This window comes from Coenobita brevimanus, chromosome 61 (genome assembly GCF_032717465.1).
Source record: "Coenobita brevimanus isolate Jiangsu-jjx chromosome 61, ASM3271746v2, whole genome shotgun sequence".
NCBI classification, from domain to species: Eukaryota; Metazoa; Arthropoda; class Malacostraca; order Decapoda; family Coenobitidae; genus Coenobita; species Coenobita brevimanus.
Window position 1 is genome coordinate 937318 of NC_137014.1, and position 20371 is coordinate 957688.

General features: G+C 45.6%; 1 protein-coding gene across 2 annotated transcripts in view; it reads left to right on the top strand.

Moving 5' to 3' along the window:
• The window catches only part of LOC145403592 (uncharacterized), a 171732-nt gene extending 153773 nt beyond the window's left edge, over positions 1–17959 (top strand). The window contains exons 4-9 of one of the 2 annotated variants that reach the window (XM_080275269.1): positions 192–772; positions 1861–1950; positions 3973–4038; positions 4120–4166; positions 5303–5736; positions 17599–17959. In XM_080275269.1, the coding sequence (XP_080131395.1) occupies positions 192–772; positions 1861–1950; positions 3973–4038; positions 4120–4166; positions 5303–5736; positions 17599–17689 (1309 nt within the window). In that variant the 3' untranslated portion in view covers positions 17690–17959. Of the gene's footprint in view, positions 1–191; positions 773–1860; positions 1951–3972; positions 4167–5302; positions 5737–17598 lie in introns of both variants that reach the window. The other variant, XM_080275268.1, reaches the window with a different exon arrangement.
• The last annotated feature ends 2412 nt before the right edge of the window (positions 17960–20371 follow it).

Below are 20371 nucleotides of genomic sequence, written 5' to 3' on the forward strand. Positions count from 1 at the left end.
TTAAGTTTTGCGGTGTAGGAAATCTTTATGAAGGACTTTAATTAGTGTGTGATTGTTGTTGTGCCTCGTCTGATTCATGCCCAGTAACAGAACAAAGAATTATATTCATAACGAATAAATATTTAAAAAAAAAAAAAATATTACAACTGTGATAACGGGATATATAGTTCATCTTTTTGTTGTGTCGGCAGGAACCCGTGGGTGGCTGAGGACGGTGGCGAGAGCAGCACCTCTTCTAGCCAGCAGCAACAGCAACAGCCACAACAACAGCAACAACAACAGCAGCAGGGTCAGCAGCAGACGGCACCCCACACCGAGGCGCACCGCACTCACGACCTGTTGGCCCACCAGTACGCCACCCCCTACCAGGCCACTTCTGCCCACGCGGTCGGGCACCCTAGCCTGACGGTGAGCTACGCAGGGCACAACGCACCGCACAGTGTCAGTGGCAGCCACACAGCCGTGAGTGTAGCCCGGGCCACCACTGTTCACCCTGGCCATGGCGTGGTGCACTCCCACACTGCTCACTCCCTGCACAGTGCTGCCCGACCCCTGCCTGCCGCCACCCAGTCTGTGCACTCAGTCCCTGGCACTCTGCAGCAGCCCTGGATGGACCACCAGATACTGTGGAGCACCCCTGCCCTGCCCGGGGTGGGGGGCGTTCCAGGGGGCGTGTATACAGTTGGCACCGGACCTGAGGGGCCATGTCAGGTCTTGCCCCCAGGCATGTATGGCCAGACACACGCACTCCATCCGGCCCAGCTGCCCACAGGTAACTTATATTTTACCCCCTCAGTCTGTTGGCATAATTTTTTATCATTGCCATTTCCAGATAATTCTCTTCATCTCTAGTAAGTGCCACTGTACGGGAGGGGTTAATGAAAGCTGTATCTAACCCCTTCAGTTCGACAAGTCTCCCCTGAGTTGACTCTGTTAGTTGCATGAATGAGCAAAAGAATACGTCACGAGATGCATGAGGTTAACTTGAGATCGTGAAGGGGAAGCAAACCCCCACATTTTTACATCATTAGAAAGCTCAGAATGCAAAACATATGTATGAGATTGCTGCTTCTGTAGTGATTGCTTCATGGACAGTAGAATGCAAGCCTGCGATTTCCATTAGCTACGGCAGTCACATAGCACCCATCAGGCAACACACTCTCACCCTTTTCCTCTTCAGCACTCTAATGCAAGTAATTAACCGATACTCTCAGTCTTTCATGAATGCAACAAATCAATGTAGAGGGAACACAGAAACCTTATAATATTTGTAGTACACGGCAACTTTTATCTGATCATGACAATTGTTTGGTGACAGAAGTTTTACTGGTAAGGCTGTGTTACTAGGTGTTGGTTTGTGCAGCAGGTGTGTGTAAGAGTGCTGGCTCACAGGTGTTGTCTGGTGGCACAGGTGTTGTCTCTAATTGCCTGCAAGTTGTTACCTGGTCCAGACATAAGCCAGAGGTCACAGAGTACTGGCTGTTGCTCAGAAACCTTTTTAGTAAGTTTTTCCTAACAGTTTTGTGAGTATTAGTGTGCTCGAAATGGCGAATGGCGATAGCATGTTTGTTGTCGTGTGTGTGTGTGTGTGTGTGTGTGTGTGTGTGTGTATGTGTGTCCCTAGTGTTGTCAAGTCATGCGTTCCAAGATGTTGTCGGGAGGTGTATGTATTCTCAGGTGTTGTCAAGTGTTCCCAGGTGTTGTCAGGTAGTAGCCCAGTGTATTTATTCGCAGGTGTTGTCAGGTGTATGTATTCCCAGGTGTTGTCAAGTGTTCCCAGGCGTTGTCAGGAAGCCCAGTGTATTTATTCGCAGGTGTTGTCAGGTGTTGGCAGGCAGTTTAAATGTTGTATATCAACAGGTGGCGGTGGGTCGAGCGGGCAGGCATCCTCTTCGGCTGGTGGAGCGGCAGGCTGGGGCATCCCTCCACCCCACACCTCACAGCAGACAGGTAGGCACGGAGTACAGGTTTTTGGCCATCATCATCATCATCATCATCATCATCATCTTTTCTTCTTCTTCCAGGAAACAGGGAGGCAGGATTTTTTTTTTTTTTTTTTTTTTTTTTTTTTTTTTTTAAAGCTTCACTAGAAATGGCTCGGTCACTCAGTCTCACCCCAAAGGATTTCCCATGCAAGGTACTGCACTCTGCTGAATCCCCATATACATGTGGTGCCTCACTTCAGCCCGCTAAGAATTGACACACACATGGTGTTTTACTTTAGTGATGCGCCATACTGTGCTTCACTGTAGTTCTCTGAGGATTTTCACATTCAAGGTGCTTTGCTTTAGCGAAGTCCCGTAATGTTGTTGTTGTTGTAACCCCAGGTCCATCTGAATGTGAACCCAGTAGACTGCTGGCTGAAGTTGCTCCCCTCGTGCAGTCTACCATATCTCTTTCAGGGGATAGGGAGGGAGTTTATATAACCAGACAGGGGAGTCGCCCAACTAGGCCTGTGTTGATGGTTTTGCCGGGTGGTGGACGGTTTTGCCGACCGAAAGTTAGGCCGACATGACTGTTGCACGGTGGACGAACGCGCTTGTTAATTAATAGACTTAGAGTTACGGGAAACAGAAAATTAATAGAGGACTTTGAAACAGAGTGAAAGAAAATCAGTCTATTTCCGCCCGCAGGACAGGGAGAGACATTTCCAAATTATATTTCATTCTATAATTAACGCCTTCATTCCGAGGGCGTCATTTTTAGATTTTCTTTTTGCCACCATCAGACAATTTTATTCAGCGTGTGGGAGATTCCTCGTAGCAAAAAGGAGTAAATGATTTTTTTTTTTTACCTCCCACTACCAAACGTCTTTTCTGTTTTCATTTAAATATACCAATTTTACTCTAACTTGACCTAAAACTAACACCTCTATCTTAAATTTTCGAGGTGTAACAACAGATGAACACTAGTATATGATGCTAGTCACAAATTAAGTACCGGGAGAAGAATGTAGAGCCATGTTATTGTCTTCTTCTGCCATAGACCTACGTAAAATAAGCGACAGGAGACGAAAATATGGACCAAGCTAGTGTTTAAAGAGGTATAGTGGTGGCAAGTAGCAAAAATGAGAGTTGCAAAACGTATCACAGTGAGAGAGAAAGAGAGAGAGAGAGAGAGAGAGGGGATTGTGTGTGTGTGTGTGTGTGTGTGTGTGTGTGTGTGTGTGTGTGTGTGTGTGTGTGTGTGTTTTAGAGCGTCACACATATCCCTCAACTCCTGTCAACCCTCCCCAGCTTAGCATCAGCACCCACAATACCCCTCCCTCTCTCTCTCCGCCTCACTCTATCCGCTTACCCGTATTCTGCGTGTGCCTTAGCGTCTCGTCTGGCTTGTGGCTTCGAGAGATGACACACGTTAAACATAGCTCCGTATTCTCGTTAGCTGAGGCATCTCCCTAGCACATTACCCCTTCACCATTGCGTTGGGTCTTTTCGAAGCTGGCATATCATTTGGCGTTAGAAAGGCTTTGATATTACTCCTTTGACTTGACCTAAAATTGCCATCACTCCTTCTTGAATACTGGGTTGCAAGTAGAAATTAACACTAAAATGCGGTGCTGGTCATAGAATATGCTATGGAAAGCTGTAGAGGCATAGTATTGTCTTTTTTTTTTCCACTGACCTACTTGAAACAACGACCGAGTGGATTGTGAGAACCTGTGGGTGGTGTCACTCACTTGCAGACCATTACACGCTGCCACTAGACCAAACATCATTTACACCCCTTTTTTTTAACATCAGACTTTGCTTTTCATACCCTTGGCACCTCCAGACTCCCTGTTATTTTATCTTGTACTCACTAATTACGTTTATCCTTGAGTGCCAGAGTAGAAAACAAAGTAGTGATTCTTTCATTTTAGATAAGCAACATGAAAGGGGATATACATGCACATGTTGCACGTTTTCATGGTAGCTGTTGTTAAGTTCTTGTAGTTATCACTGTAATAACTGTAACCCATTCTTTTTTCAGGGGCGGCGGCAGGAGGTGTGGGCGTGTGGGGTGGAGGGCGTGCGGTGGGCCTCGGCGAAGGGTCTCGGTGTGAGAGGTGTCACTACTACTGCTTCAGGACGGCCCAGGCTGTGTATGTGGTGGGAATCGTCACTGGGATCTCTCTTTTGGTCGCTGGCGGGGTCTTTCATGGGCACCGCGTAGCTCATCTCCAGGTACGGTCAATAGTTCGTTTACAATATCACGAAAGACATCTAGATACCTTAAAATGCTCCGTAACTCCTCTTCCATAGCGATTTGTTTTTGAGGATTACACCTTAGCGTTTTCTTGTATGTTACTTATATCGTCTTTATATTGGCATTCTTTGGCATCTTAGTGGTAGGTGGTGGCGACCATCATCCACTTACTTGGTGTGGTGCTGCCTGCTTCTTCCTTGGCCTTTGTCATTCTTTTTCTGTGCCTGCCCTCCTCTCTTCCTGTTTCTCCCATCTTTCCTGTCACTTCTTATTGCTTTTCTTTCCTTTACAGGTGGCTTTACATTGAGTGACAAGCCAAATGGTTTCCTGTAAGCCAAGAAACCATTTACAACGCTGGATGGTAACCATATAACCAAACCATACGTGCTCCCTACGTGTCAGCAAGTGGGTTGGTGGAGGGTTAGTGCCCCTCCCCGTAAAACAAATAACTCAAAGTCAAATGGCCACCCCTTACAGGATATGGCGTCTGGCAATAGATAGATAGACTTTTCCATCAGTGAAATACAAAGCGATATTGAGGTGCAATGAGAAGAATAATTTGCCTAGGAAGATGTGTTACGGTATCTTTATCATATATTATCAAGAGAACTTAATCCCTTCAGTCCGATGATGTACTGTTTTGTTTATCCTTGCTTGTCAGACGATTTTACTCAGCTCAGAAAGCGTCCCCTAGTATTGGAGGAGTAAATGGAGGCTATGTTAACCCCTCCGGTTCGAAAAGTCTTTCCCCTGATGAATAAAATCGTCTGGAGTCAGCAGGAATTTGATGTCAAAAGGCGTCATGTGGCCCATATATTGCACCTCCTTGCCAGTTCTTATGTGTTACGAGAACGACTTAGTCTGCTGGTGTGGGTGTAGGAGTGGATTATCCATGGGTGTTGAAGTGAAGCTGCAAATGACAGTTACCTCTTTTCACTGTATATATACCCATTATTAGTAGATTTCCGTTTTTACTTTATGTACATTAGATATTGGTAACACTAAGCCACCTTCACAGCACACGAGAATTAGCAAGGGGGCACAGTATATGGACCATTCTGCATTCCAGTTACCGTGAACTGAGCTCGATGACATTGACGTTTCCTTCCCACAGGTGCTGGTGTACATCGGAGCCATGGTGTCGCTGGTGTGTGTTGTGCTTCTCGTGATATTTTGTGCCATGAACAAGGACCACAGGACTAGACGCGGCTTGCCTATGCGCTTCCCAGGCCCGCAAGTGGTGATAGGGGACCCTGAGACCGTCCCACTTAGAGCCATAGATGTTAATAACCCGATAGTGGTGCAAGGGGACATGAGCCACACTAGGCCAGGGGACGGGGGCTCAAGCATGGAGGTCCTACACAAGAGTAATCACAGTTCCTCGTGTATGATTCCCCCTGCCGGCCACGGGTGTTTGGTGACGCAGAACGTGTGTTACGTAGGACCCACCAGCCACACACCAGACAGCGTGGCATCAGCGGCTAACCACGGTCCGCCAAACACAGACCTCACACACCACCTGCCTCAGTCCAGACACCCACCACCAAGGTTAGTGCCCCTCTTCTTCTTTTTCTAATTGGATGTGCTGTTTGCTGCACAGGACGTCTAGGATGTTAATTATTATGGTTTAGGATTATTTTTAAGGGATGCCATATTTAGGAGAAAGTATTCATCTTCAACTCAGCCCATCACCCTTATGGCTACATATGTGTGAGTTGGGTGAAGAGTAGTGGGCAGAATGGGCTGGGATAGTGATATGTGTAGGGCATGCTGGGGGAAGTTAGGCTAGTAAGGTGTTAGTCGAAAGTGGGGGAACAGAAGTGTGTGGTGTGTGCAGGAAGTAATGGGTGGGATGAGCTAAGAGAACGGTGAGTGGCGGGTTTGGGTGGGGCGAGTATACCTTGTGAAGATCAGTGTTGTGTAAAGGGTGGTGTTGGCAGTAGGAAGGTTTATGTCACAGATTTCTCTCAGAAGTTCGATATGGGGGAGGGAAGTAGTTGAGAATGGGTGCAGTTTTTGGAGAAGAGTAAGCAGGACAGACTTGGATGGTAGTGATGAAGGGGCATGATGTGTGCAGTATACCTTGAGAAGATAGGCTCTGTAGGTTGGGCAGTATAGGCATGTTGATATATAAATTCTACGTTTTTTCTAATCTGAAAACTATAAGCACAAGAAAGTAGAAATCCGCCCCTCTCATACACCTGTCATAAGTAACATCTTAAGTCGCTAGTGGTGATCCGTGTGATGATGGTTTTCCGCCTGGGAAAGTGAGTCTCAGGGTGTTTGACATTCTGCAGTCGTGAGTTTGATTTACACCAGGTCTGGGTAAATATTTAAATCTCAAGACGTGCTTCCACTCAACATTCAAGGGGGAGACGCGATGAACTTAGTCTCATTTGGGCGAGTTTTGTGCTTTGTCAACATTTCATATTAAGCCAGGAGAAGGAGGCGTGTTGGAAACAAATATTAATTGTCTGTGAATGCACCAGTGAGTATATATTAAAAAGTTTCAAGAAAGAGTGAGGGAGGAGTGGCTTTGGGTAAGAGATACTGAAGTTATGAGTGGGGGAAAGAAATATATTGTTTTTAGAAGTGCACAAAGATATGAGTGTGAGGAAATAAGAAAGGATAGCAAGGAATTAGTTCGGATGTTATGGTAGTACAGTATTTATAAATTCAAGAGCTCATAATTGTGGACAAGATCCCGGTTTTTGTCTGTAATTTCTGCAACATCTTATTCTAACTTTGCCAAAATTTTCGCTCTCATGCAGCTTATTTCACATAGGTCATTGGAGGAAAAAGAGAATGCTAAGGCTCTACATCCTTTCCGCGGCATTACTTCATGATCAGTACCATATTTTATTGTTAAGTTAATGTTACAACGGAGCAGTGAAGATAGAGAGACTGCAGTTTTAGGCCAGGTTAGAGTAAAAGTAGTAGAGTATATGGCTGATCTGTCTTTACCGATGCAGATTATACTATAAAGTAGTATGGGATGAAGGCTAGTCACATATAACAAATTCAGGTGTTCCATAAATGACAGCAAAAGATTAGGGCTTGTTTAAACCTTCGCGTACTCATTTTTGGTTATACAAGAGAAATGAAGCTGTATCTCTGATAATTCAAGAACAATTTTAACAGATCTTTCACACCACCCACCTACTTAGAAAAGTATTAGTATATCGTACTGACCTACGTGTAGTCGATAGGCAAAGGAGAGAGAGAGAGAGAGAGAGAGAGAGAGAGAGAAGAGTTAAATAAGATTCTGAATGGTGTGTGTGTGTGTGTGTGTGTGTGAGAGAGAGAGAGAGAGAGAGAGTTAAATATGATTCTGAATGGTGTGTGTGTATGTGTGTGTGTGTGTGTTTGAGAGAGAGAGAGAGAGAGAGAGAGAACCCTTCCCCACGCGAATCATGCCCCCAGGAGATCAAAAGCCCTCGCTCTAGATCAGGGTTGCTTAAACTTTTTCCACCCCGAGACCCACTCTGAAGGATGGTCGGGCTTACACACACACACACACACACACACACACACACACACACACACACACACACACACACACACACACACACACACACACACACACACACACACACACAGTACGCCTTTTTTCGTGGCACCTGATACTGTAGGTGTAATCTCTTTCTCTCTCTTTCTCTCTCTCTCACACACACACACACACACACACACACACACACACACACACACACACACACACACACACACACACACACACACACACACACACACACACACACTACAGTATGCCTTTTTTCGTGGCACCAGATACTATAGGTTTAATCTCTCTCTCTCTCTCTCTCTCTCTCTCTCTCTCTCTCTCTCTCTCTCTCTCTCTCTCTCTCTCTCTCTCTCTCTCTCTCTCTCTCTCTCTCTCTCTCTCTCTCTCTCTCTCTCTCTCTCTCTCTCTCTCTCTCTCTCTCTCTCTCTCTCCCTCTCTCTCTCTCTCTCTCTCTCACACACACACACACACACACACACACACACACACACACACACACACACACACACACACACACACACACACACACACACACACACACACACACACACACACGCACATTCCTCAACTTCATGGGTGCACATCTGTAATAGTGGTAGTAGTTGTAACCTCATGATCCTCTGAAACGTGAACTCAGTGAACAACAGGCTGCAATTGCCTTTCTTCAGCAGGAAAGGAGTTGCTGTATGAAATGTAGACAGCTTCTCGGGGCGCAGTTTTCCATTTTAAGGCTCTTCATGCTGTTGGTGGCTGTCGGTGTTTATAGTGGCACTGCAGGTGACAAAAGCACCACTGTATTGGGAGCCGTGCACTGTATTCACGGTAAGGTTTGTAGTACTGGCTGCTGGTGAGAGTGGGGTAGTGTTTGTGGCCATGCAAAATATTACCTTATATTACCCAAGGCCAGGTAATTTCAGTCGCCTTTCCTCACGCTCGATAATGCTCACCCGACTCTTCCGCTGCAGAAATTACAAGCGGTATATCATAAAGAAATACCGCCGTGTGTCCTCATTTTACTCGCTGTAATAAATCGGGGCGAGTTTTGGGAAGTTTGGAGGGCCGCGGCGCACCTCCTCCAATAATTCAGCTCACGTGTCCCGGGGCGGCATGCAAGGCCCACAGTGCTGCACAAATACCCCCAAGCTTGCCAGGCGTGTGTGTGTGTGTGTGTGTGTGTGTGTGTGTGTGTGTGTGTGTGTGTGTGGCCAGCGACAACACTAACACCCGCATTCTTTCAGGCTTCCTAGCACACTTTCCTTCGTAGTTTATTTTCCATACGACACATTATTTTCCAGGTTTTACAGGGTGACTCGTAAATTGCGCCCCACTGAAAACTCACCTGGTACTATGTTGTGTGTCGCGGGAAAGGCTCAGTCTGCTGGCGTGGGCGAGGTGTGGGTGTGAGAGTAGGAAATGAGTTACTGATACAAGGTAGACTATGGTAACACTAAGCAGTCCCCACAACACACGAAAAATTACCTATCAGAGTAGAAGTGGATTTTGTGGTTCACCTTGTATATGCAATTTTAACATCAACATAACTGGCATAATCAACATAGAAGATAATATTAACGTATACCATATTCAGAAATTAACGGGTAATAGAGAGGCGTTAAGGGAGCATTATTTGCCGACTAGGATACGAACCTAACACTGTTTCACTCTTTTGCCACCAGAGGTCTTTTATAGGCTGAGTTAACCCCTTCAGTCCTTTATTGTTTTTTTTTTTCCCTTCCTATCTCAAGACGGTTTTCTTCGACTTAGGGAAGACGTCTAGTAGTGAGTGGGTTTGTGAAGGCAGTGTGTAATTCCTTCTCTTCGAAAATCTCTCCCTAAAGCTGAATCAAATCGTCTGGAGGTATCATTAATAGAATGTAAAATACGTCATTAAAGTGGAGAGGTTAATTCGTCTGGGGATGGAAAGAAGAGGCAAACATCCTTCCATCCATCCATCCATCCATCCATCCGTCCATCCATCCATCCATCCATCCATCCAACATACAACCAACCACCCATCCATCCATCCATCCATCCGTCCATCCATCCATCCCATCCATCCGTCCATCCATCCATCCATCCATCCATCCAGCATCCAACCAACCTTCCATCCATCCATCCAACATTCTAACCACACCTGCTTATACAACGGATGAGTAGGAACCAGAAATCCATCCACTCATACATCACCCTATCCTTTGTTGTCATGTAAGAATTTCGTAGTGGCTCGGGGCTAGGCCAAACAGTCCAGATATTTAGAGCGAGTGTTTATTTATTTATTTATTGATCTATTTATTTTTTAGGCCAGCATTAGATCATTTTATTCAGCAGAGAGTAACCCCAGGAGTCAGAGTTTGAAGCCTCCTCGCTTAACTCTTTCGATGTTATGGATTCAGCAAGATATTTTACTCTGGCCAGTATCAAACGAATTTGTTCAGAAGAGGCAAGGGTCAGATGATTTTGTTCAGTAGTCAAAGGCTGTAAGACGATTTTGTTCAACGTCAGTGGCTAATTTGGGACGATTTTGTTCAGCAGTCAGAGGTTAATTTGGGACGAGTTTCCAAGTCAGAGGCTAGTAGGAGACGATAATGTTCAACAGTCAAAGGCGGTCAGACGATATTGTTCAACAGTCAAAGGCGGTCAGACGATATTGTTCATCTGTCAGGGGCAGACCTCAGAAGATTTTGTTGAGTCAAAAGCTAAAATCATACGAATTTGTTCATCACACACACACACACACACACACACACACACACACACACACACACACACACACACACACACACACACACACACACACACACACACACACACACACACACACACACACACACACACACACACACACACACACACACACACACACACACACACACACACACACACACACACACACACACACACACACACACACACACACACACACACACACACACACACACACACACACACACACACACACACACACACACACACACACACACACACACACACACACACACACACACACACACACACACACACACACACACACACACACACACACACACACACACACACACACACACACACACACACACACACACACACACACACACACACACACACACACACACACACACACACACACACACACACACACACACACACACACACACACACACACACACACACACACACACACACACACACACACACACACACACACACACACACACACACACACACACACACACACACACACACACACACACACACACACACACACACACACACACACACACACACACACACACACACACACACACACACACACACACACACACACACACACACACACACACACACACACACACACACACACACACACACACACACACACACACACACACACACACACACACACACACAGGGGAGCCAGGAAGTCAAACAATGTTCCAATTTGCCCGGAGTCGCTGCTGTCAAGGCTTGGCTGCGTAAGTAACTTGATTTTGGTATGAAATCTTAGAGAGAGAGAGAGAGAGAGAGAGAGAGAGAGGGACAGACAGACAGACAGACAGAGAAAGACAGACAGACAGACAGACAAACAAACACAGACAGACAGAGACAGAGGCAAAGACAGAGAGTGCGACTGATTTTATGCATCAATGGGAGGTCTTTACTTAGTAGGGACAGAAGTTCCTGGAAATCCTTTTGTCGTGTCAGCAATAATAAAATAAAATAAAACACATCACCACACGGGTCAGGTCAAGGTTAGTTGGTACCTATACTCAATTTACTCTAACTTGGCATAAAATTGTCATCTCTGCATCTTAAGCGCCGAGCTGTAACAATAGACGAACACTAGAATATGGTATTAGTCATGAAGAAGTGCAGTGGATATGATGTAGAGCCGTAACATTACCTTATTCTGCCCTGAGGTACATGAAACAAGCTACAGAAGGACAAGACTCTGGGCCAAGTTAAGGTAAAAGGACTATATATATATTTTTTCCACTACGGTGACGCTTCTCGTATTTCATTTATCGCGGTTTTGCTTCATCTAGACGATTATATTAATTTGTAGAGGACGCTTTTCGAACTAGAGGGGTTGGATAGAGCCTTCCCTAACCCCTTTCACTACTGGGGTGCTCTGTACAGCTGAAGAAAATCGTCTTATATCAATGAGGGGAAAAAAATAGCGTTGTCGAGGTGAAGTGGGTGAAATAGTCAAGGCCTCAGATTGGGGCGGGTGTGAGTAACCCATTCAACCCGGGGACTTAGTTATTCTTGCCTCCACAGACGATTTTACTGAGTCTAGGGGAGCACCCAGGCAGTGGAGGAATTATTGAAGCCCCGTCCAGTTCGAAAAATCCCTCCACAGCTGAACAAAATCGTCTGGTAAAAGCAAGAATAAGCTTCCAAAAAATCTCTCAGTAATTGGAGTTTTAAAAAAGGAGTCACGATGGTGAAGGAGTTAATGGTGACTGCTAACATTTTATTATTTTTCTAACTAAGAAGGTCTCTCCCAGGCTGGATAAATCGTCTTGAGATTGGAAAATTTAAACACAGAATACGTCATTTTCGTTAAGGGTGTTGGTTGAGACTGCTTCCAAGTCCCTCCCACGCACACACAGTGTAAGTTTTTTTTTCCGTAAAGTTAAATAAAATTGTCTAGGAAAAGCAAGACTGAAATAATTACGTCATCTGGTTGAAATCGTTAGTTTGAAGAAAATAAAAAGAGTCAGTGAGGAGGTGCACACACACACACACACACACACACACACACACACACACACACACACACACACACACACACACACACACACACACACACACACACACACACACACACACACACACACACACAGAATCTCAGCATCATAGTGAAGGTGTCAGTGGCTTCCTTTTCTGATCCCCTACAAAAAATCACTTCTAAATTACATAAAATCGCGGGTCGGCATCAAACCTAAAAACAACGTTGTCATGGTAACGGGTAAACAACAGGAGGGAACTAGCCAGGGACTCAGAAAGTGTTGGGCATGATTAAAGTTTGTAAAAATATGATGGCATAGTAATGAGATAATTATGGAGTTTAAAGTGGAGGCACCCTTTGCGGCCTCACCGTGTACAGTCTTGCCCTACTGAAGCCTAAGGTACAGTCTCAGTCCCGTTAGTAGTTCATGTACAGTTGCATGCAGAAATTTCGTCCCCCTTTTCCCTCCCTCAGTAACTCAGAAAATTATTAGCTTTTGGCAGTTAAAAATAGGAGTTAGTTTAAATTTTCTATAACTAGCAATATAGATTATAGTGACTACATGCAACTTTAGAATTTCTTTGCCAAACATTGCAGTACATCGCAGTGCATATTATCTAGTCAACAAACACCCCACCCTCTCAAAGCTCACCTTCTTCTTCACATACCTGCTTTTCCGTACCTGTGTTTACCCTTCCAATCAGCATTTCACCATACACCGTTCCAACCACACTCAGAGAGGATATACCCCTGTAGTTCCCTCACTCTCTCCTCAAACTCCGTACCTCTTCATTTTCAAGCTCTCTCCCTTGTATTATTATCCTTATTAATATTTTCACCTTATTACCTTTACGTATATGCAAGGATTAAAACAGGAAGAAAGAAGGAAATCAGGAAGAAGGAAAGAAAGAAAAAGAAGAAAAAGAAAGAATGAAAGGAAAAGCAGGGATAAACATGAAGGCAAATACAAGTAAAATAACAGCAGTAACAACGAAAGCCACTCACGGACACCAGAAGAAGCTAAAAAATGTAGAAAAAGAGCTTTAAAAAAGGAATACAAGAGAATACAAGTAAAAGTGGAGTATACAAACCCCAAAACAGTGGTCAGAATTAAGGGTTACGCGGGAAACTCACTAAAAATGGGAGAACTTTGCGTGAGAATTGTGTGTGAGAATTGTTTGTGGCCGACCTGTCATGCCTGGCTCCTACGTTGCCCTGAGATACGATCTTTTGTGAGCCCTGAGAGAGAGAGAGAGAGATGTTGAGATAAAAATGTTACGGTGGCGAGAACTGGGGGATCGTGTAAAAGAATGAACTAAATAAAGAAGACTGGGGGATATGTGAGAGAGGGGGTCCGAGGATTGGAGGGGTTAAGTCAGCTTGGATCCAATTTAGTCGTTTCAGTTAAATTTCAGTTACATTCGGGACCCAAATAGATCAGTTCAGAGTTACTTCAGTCAGTGGAAAGTCCTCATAGGTAATTTCAGAACATCAGGTCGATTCAACATAAATTAGTTTGGTCATGTGTGTAAGAATTGCGCCACGGTCCCTTTAGTCGTATTATTATTATGATGATAATGATGATGATGATGATGATTATTATTATTATTTGGAAATAAATCCCTTCGCTCTGAGACGCCTTTTGTAATTTATTTGTGCTATTTTCAGAGGATTTTATTTATTTATTTATTTATTTATTTTTGTTTTAACTCTGGGAAGACCTTTTGAACAAGAAGTGTTAGATATGACGGTCAATCACGTCTTCTGTACGAATGTTTCTCTCTCTCTCTTTCTTTCTCTCTCTCTCTCTCTCTCTCTCTCTCTTACATCAGACGATTTTATGTAACTTAGAAAACACCCACCGCAACGAGGGTTTAAAGCTGGGTGAGAAAGTGAGTCAGGATTAGAGCCAGGGAGAATAATGTGGTGATATAAATATGACGGTGGTGCAGAGGAGAGAGAGAGAGAGAGAGAGAGAGAGAGAGAGAGAGAGCAGGGCAGGGCAGGGCAAAATTTAGTCGTCTGGTGAAGGTCGTGGAGTTTCCTACCATACGGGCCTACCCATGAGAGAGAGAGAGAGAGGGAGAGAACATGTACTGGGTGATAAAAAAGCTGGTGTGTGGTAGGAGACATTGCTACCTCTTATTGCCGGACTTCATACTGTTACACACACACACACACACACACACACACACACACACACACACACACACACACACACACACACACACACACACACACACACACACACACACACACACACACACACACACACACACACACACACACACACACATTAAAGACAAATTCTACAGCTCCGTTGATGTAGTTCTCTAGTTTGTTCCTTATTCTAACAAAGTAGTACTCCGAGGGAACTTTAAAGCAAGATATAGCAACATTTATGTGATATGAGAGGCGATAATTAGCAGGTGTGTAGACTCAGGAAGACTAACGTGACTAGTTTGAGGTTTCCAACCGTCAAGTATGCTCAGACTACATTCAGCGTCATTAGCAGCCTCGTTTAACTGAAGGCATTGCTCATAACTTCCTGGAAGTCTCTCTGACCCAACCATTGGCACCTCCTAGAGTTTATTTTAGTCCGAGAGGCTCATTGTTAAGAGGCGTTCATCACCAAAGCAAGAAGGAGCTTTAATGCCGATGATCATCAGTTACTAACATCAAAGAGTCAAATATAACTACGTCCACGAACTTGAAAGCATGCACCAAACAGAAAACTGATCAGCACAGCGTAGCCCAGCCCTGCTCTGCCCTCCCAGCCCTTCCTTGCTCAGGCCTGCCCTGCCCTGCCCTGCCCAGCCCTGCCCTGTCCTGTCCTGGCCTGCCTTGGCCTGGCCCGTCTTTGCAAAGCCAACTCAGTCTAGCCTAGCACAGCCCGGACCAACACAGCATAGCGTAGCCCTGCCCTTCCTTGTCTTGCTCTGGCCAGCATAACCCAATTCTGCCACAGCCAGTTCCGCACAGCCCTGATCAACCTAGACCTGCTCAGTTTGACCCTGTCGTACCCTGCCCAGCCCCTCCCTACTCAGCCCTGCCCTGCCTTGCCCTTGCCTGGTTCCCAGCCCAGCTTAGCCCAGGTCAGCGAGGCCTAGGCTTGTCCAGCCCAGCTTAGCTCAGTCCAGCCCAGGCCAGCACAACGCATCCTTGCCCTGATCTGGCAGCACAGTTCAGCTCAGCCCAGCCAAATTTTGCCCTACCCTGCTCCAGCCAGACCCGCATAGCCCAGGCCAGCCCAGCCCTGCCGTTCTTTGGCTTGCCTTGCCCTTCCCTGCCTTTCTGTGTCCTGCACTGCCCTGCCCTGCAATGGCCTGCCCAGCCCTGCATAACCCTGCTCAGCCCTATCCAGCCGTACTTAGGCCTACCCATCCTAGCCCAGCCCAGTCTTGCCCTGCCCATCCAAGCCAATCCCAGCTCCGCCCTATTTAGCCCTGGTCAGCCCAGTCTAGGCCTGCCTAGCTCTGTCCCACCCTGGCTAACGCCGCCCAACCCAGTCTCCCCAGTCTAGCCCTACTCTGCCGTGCCGTGCCCTGCCCAGCCCAACCTAGCTCTGCCCTATCCAGCCGTGGCCTGCGGTGCCCTGCCCTACCCTGCCCTGTGCTGGTCAATCAAACTCAACCCAGCTCAGTCGAGCTCTGCCCAGCGCTGCCCTGTCCTGTCTTGCCTTGGCCAACCCACCCCAGCCCAGCACACCGCAGCATAGACCAGTCCCTTTCCTGCCTTGCTCAGCCCTGTCCATTCCTGCCCAGCCCTTCCCAGCACAGCCCAGCTCAGCCTGCCAGCTCAGCCCTGCCATGCACTGCCTAGTCCAGCAATGCCTTGCTATGCCCAACCCTACTCAGCCCAGCCGAAACCTGCCCTGCTCTGCCTAGCCCTGCATGCCAAGCACAGCCCTTCGTAAGCCAGCCTAGCCCAGCTTAGACCTGCCCTGCCCTGCCCTGCCCTGCCCTGCTCTGCTTCCCGACCGTGCCCTGCCTTGCCCTTCCTTCCCCTTTCCTTCTCATTTCTTGCCAGCTTAACCCAGCCAGGTTTTGCCCTGCCCATCCCTGCCTTGGCCACCCCACATTAGCTCAGTCAGCCCTGCTCGGATCAGTCTGCCTCATCCAAGCCCATCCCTGCCTTGGCCAACCAAGCCAAGCTAAGCCCAACCCTAGCCAGATCGACCTGGGCCAGCCAAGACCACCCGTACCTTACCCTGGGCAACCCAGCCCAGCCCAGCCCATCCTAACCCAACTCATTTCAGCCTAACCCATCCCAGCCCAGCGGGCGCAGAGCAGCACTTTAACTACCTCCCGAACCCAGGCCACTGACGCCATCTACCCAACCACTCACTCCACCAAACCCAGTCACCCACCCACCCCACGAACCCCACCCACGCACCCATCAATCTCACTCAACTCCTCTTCCATCCACTCCACCGACTTCACCCACCCACCCATCTCACTAACCCCACTAACCCTTCACCAGTCCTACCCACCCCATCCACCCACCCCACCAACTCCACACACCCACCCATCTCACTAACCCCACTCACCCTTCACCAGCCCTGCCTACCCAACAACCAACCCCACCAACCTTACTCACCCACTTTACTAACCACCACTCCCACCTACCCCATCCTAACCCCAACCTGATTTACGGGGTTACAGGAAGAACCTTAAAGAAGAGGTTAATTATATATGTATGTAGTTGAATGTGCTAAGTATTTCAGTGTATAGTAAAGTGTATGATTTAGCCTAAGGTGTTTTTCTTCCTCTCAACCTGCGTTCCTACCTGGCAGCTGAAATAGGAACCTGGATTGTAAACTCGACAGCTGCTCTTCTAAGTCTGAGGGAAAACTGGGACCCGTATTCTCATCGGTTAAGGAAGCTCCCTAACACCTTTTCTTGAGCGATTTATTGTGCTTCTTACACGTTACTGTCTTATTCTGTAATTTAAAGCTTGCAAACGTCACCATACTGTGCGTTAATAACCTGCAAAAGGATGTTAACCAGCCGCATCCAAAAATAAATCGCTAAGAAAGTGTTGATGGGGAGTCTTCTTACCCGACAAAAGTCCTAGGACTTGGCAAAAACCGGGTAGCTGCCTGAATGACCTTACAACAGTCATTAGGCATCAGTCAATGCTAACTTCTTTTCTGCAGGGCGGAGGACGAGTGCGAGGCCAACCATCGATACAACCGTTTGTGGAAGAAGCCCAGTAAAGCGACTTCAGAGGCTGCATCCAAGCTGTAAACAACCCATATGCCACCTTGTCACCCCTTTCACCAGTACCATTCTTCTCATCGCCCTGCTCATCGTTACGCCGTTTAATCTGGGTGTCTTTCTATTCGCTATTCTTGATACCAGAGACGATATTATGTACTTACGGAAGGCCTCTTGCATGCAGGGAAGTTTGTAGGGCAATATTTAACCTCTCCAGCTGGAAAAGTTCATCCTAAGTTCAGTAAACTCGTCAGGAGAAGGACAAAAGAAAATGTAAAAGCTGTCCCTAAGCTCATTAAACTGAACTCCCTGGTTGAACTGCCTCCTTCTTGTGTTCGGTGAACCATCGTTGAATGTTACAGTGGTTTCTTTGATACCTTTGACATGTTGAGTGCATGATTGATTGTCTTCTGTAATTAACCCTTTTAGTGATATGGATGCACCTGGGTATTTGATTTAGGCCAAGTCCAAACAGCTTTATTTTAGGAGATTGATAAGCCGGGTTGTCAGAAATTAAGAAAGAAATTAAGTTCAATCAGTTTTCAACCCTTAAATACTGTAATTTCCCGCAACTGAACAAAATTGTCTTGTGAAAGCTTGAATAAAATAGTACAGTGTGTCCATAGAAGATATAAGTGTTGAATACTTAGAAAAATATCTTCCATTTTATAACAACAATTTTGTAAGAAATTCTGTTTACACAATTGCAAAGCTTTTAAACGGTAAGGGGCCCGTTGAGCTCTACTTCCTTACCAACACAGACAGTCTGATCAAAAACATAGACTGCCAAACAGCATTGATACAGCATATACTGTGAAGATACGTAAAAGTGATGCGGGGACATACTCAAAGCAGTAGGAAGCAAGGCAGTGGGAAGTTGCACAGGAGAGAGGTAAACTTTTTTGGACAGTTGCAGACAAACGAATCTATTATATCCTGACTGTTAGGTTGGTAGTACTTGGCAACTTGACATAGTAAGGTGCAGTGTATATATGACAATTCTTCGATACGAAATTATGTTTGATTCGTTGACGTGCAAGACTTCAAAATCAAAAGAATTAAACAGCCAAAAGTCAGTGTTGAGGTATTTAAGGTTAATGTTTATATTCTCTGTTGTTTATGTACATTTGTCACCAGTCCCCCGTGACCCACCTGGCACTGCAAATGATGTCTGAGTTGAAGTGCAAACCCATAACTTACATGCGAGCCAGATTCGTAACCCACTGTTGAGCAGGGGAGAGAGGAAGAAGAGAAAAAAGCTTGGACTAATGTTTATCGACTGCTGAGCCTGCATTTGAAGTGCAGTGTGGGTCATGCGGGAGTGGAGCCAACCGTACCTCAGTCAACAATTACAGTATTATTCTGATGGGCTTGATAGACGGGAAGTTTACAAAAATATATTATACCACCAGGAGATTTTTGCAACATTAAGCTCATAAATTTTTGTCCCGCAGAATTCGAGGTCCTAGTACAGTTATACATGTCTTTATTACTACAGTACATGTGAATATTAGTTTCCCAACCTAACAGTGGAAGCGAGGGAGAGTCAGTTGTCTGCAGATGTGGAGAGAACTCTGGGGGACCTTCTTGGAATTGATGAAAATAATGTTCTGTAATATTTCGTTCATGCTGGCTCCAGATGGCTTTACTTGGTTTAGGAGTGTTTTTTTATTTTTTATTTTTTACGGGAAGTATGCTAGGGCCATTCCTGATTAATAAAATTGTCTGTAGCAGGCAAGGTTAAACTAAGACTTGAATGTACAGACGGTTAAACCCATATCAAAATTGCTTTTTAAATTTTTCCGGCTACAGACGATTTCCTTGAGGTAAGAGTAGACATTTTGGTCTGGGTGGGATAGATGTAGCCTTCACTTACCCTTCACTACAAAAGGTCTCTCCGAAGGTGAAATAAATCGTCTTGAAGTAGCATAAATAAATTGAAAAGTACGTCACCAGATTAAAGGGTTAAGGAAAGGTGGGAGGAGGAGGGGGAAATGGACATACCAGTTTTATATCGCTGCGATGACAATACTGTTACGGTTGATGCCTTCAGTATACTTGATAGATTCTTATTTCCTTATGATATTTCAAGTCATGAACTGCAGCAAACACTGTGTCAGAAGTTTGCTGGGAAGTTTGTTTATATTGCAACAGTGAACTGACTAGTCATTTCCTGGCATGTTAATTTTTTCAATATTATATTCTACTGTTCGGCAAGGATGATTTACTTGCAATATTGCTCTTAAGTTTTACCATAGTTTTTATATAAATTGTATATATTTCTTGAGAAGCCTTCAGACCTCAAAAACGGTTACAATGAGCAGCATAGCAAATTTAGTATAACGAGTCGTATAACCTTGGGGCTAGAAATAAAAACTAAACCAAATTAATAGATTTTTGCAAGAAAAAGACAAAAAATTGTAGCAAGTGAATTTGCAGGTACCAAGATGAGACTTCAAAGCACCTTCGCCACCACAAAGATATTAGAAATGGTGATCGGAGGAATCACCTCAGAATGGTGAGGAGAGGATGCTTTGTTTCTTGTCTTTAGTCTGAGGCATGATGACTGACTAGTCCTAATGTCTTGTCTGCTCACAGGGCGGCCACTTAACTACAGGATTTCACTTCCATGTGACCATGTATTCACCTGACTCACATGTAGATGGTGGGACTGCCACCACAACTTATGTGCGTGGCCTTGCTCAGTGTGAC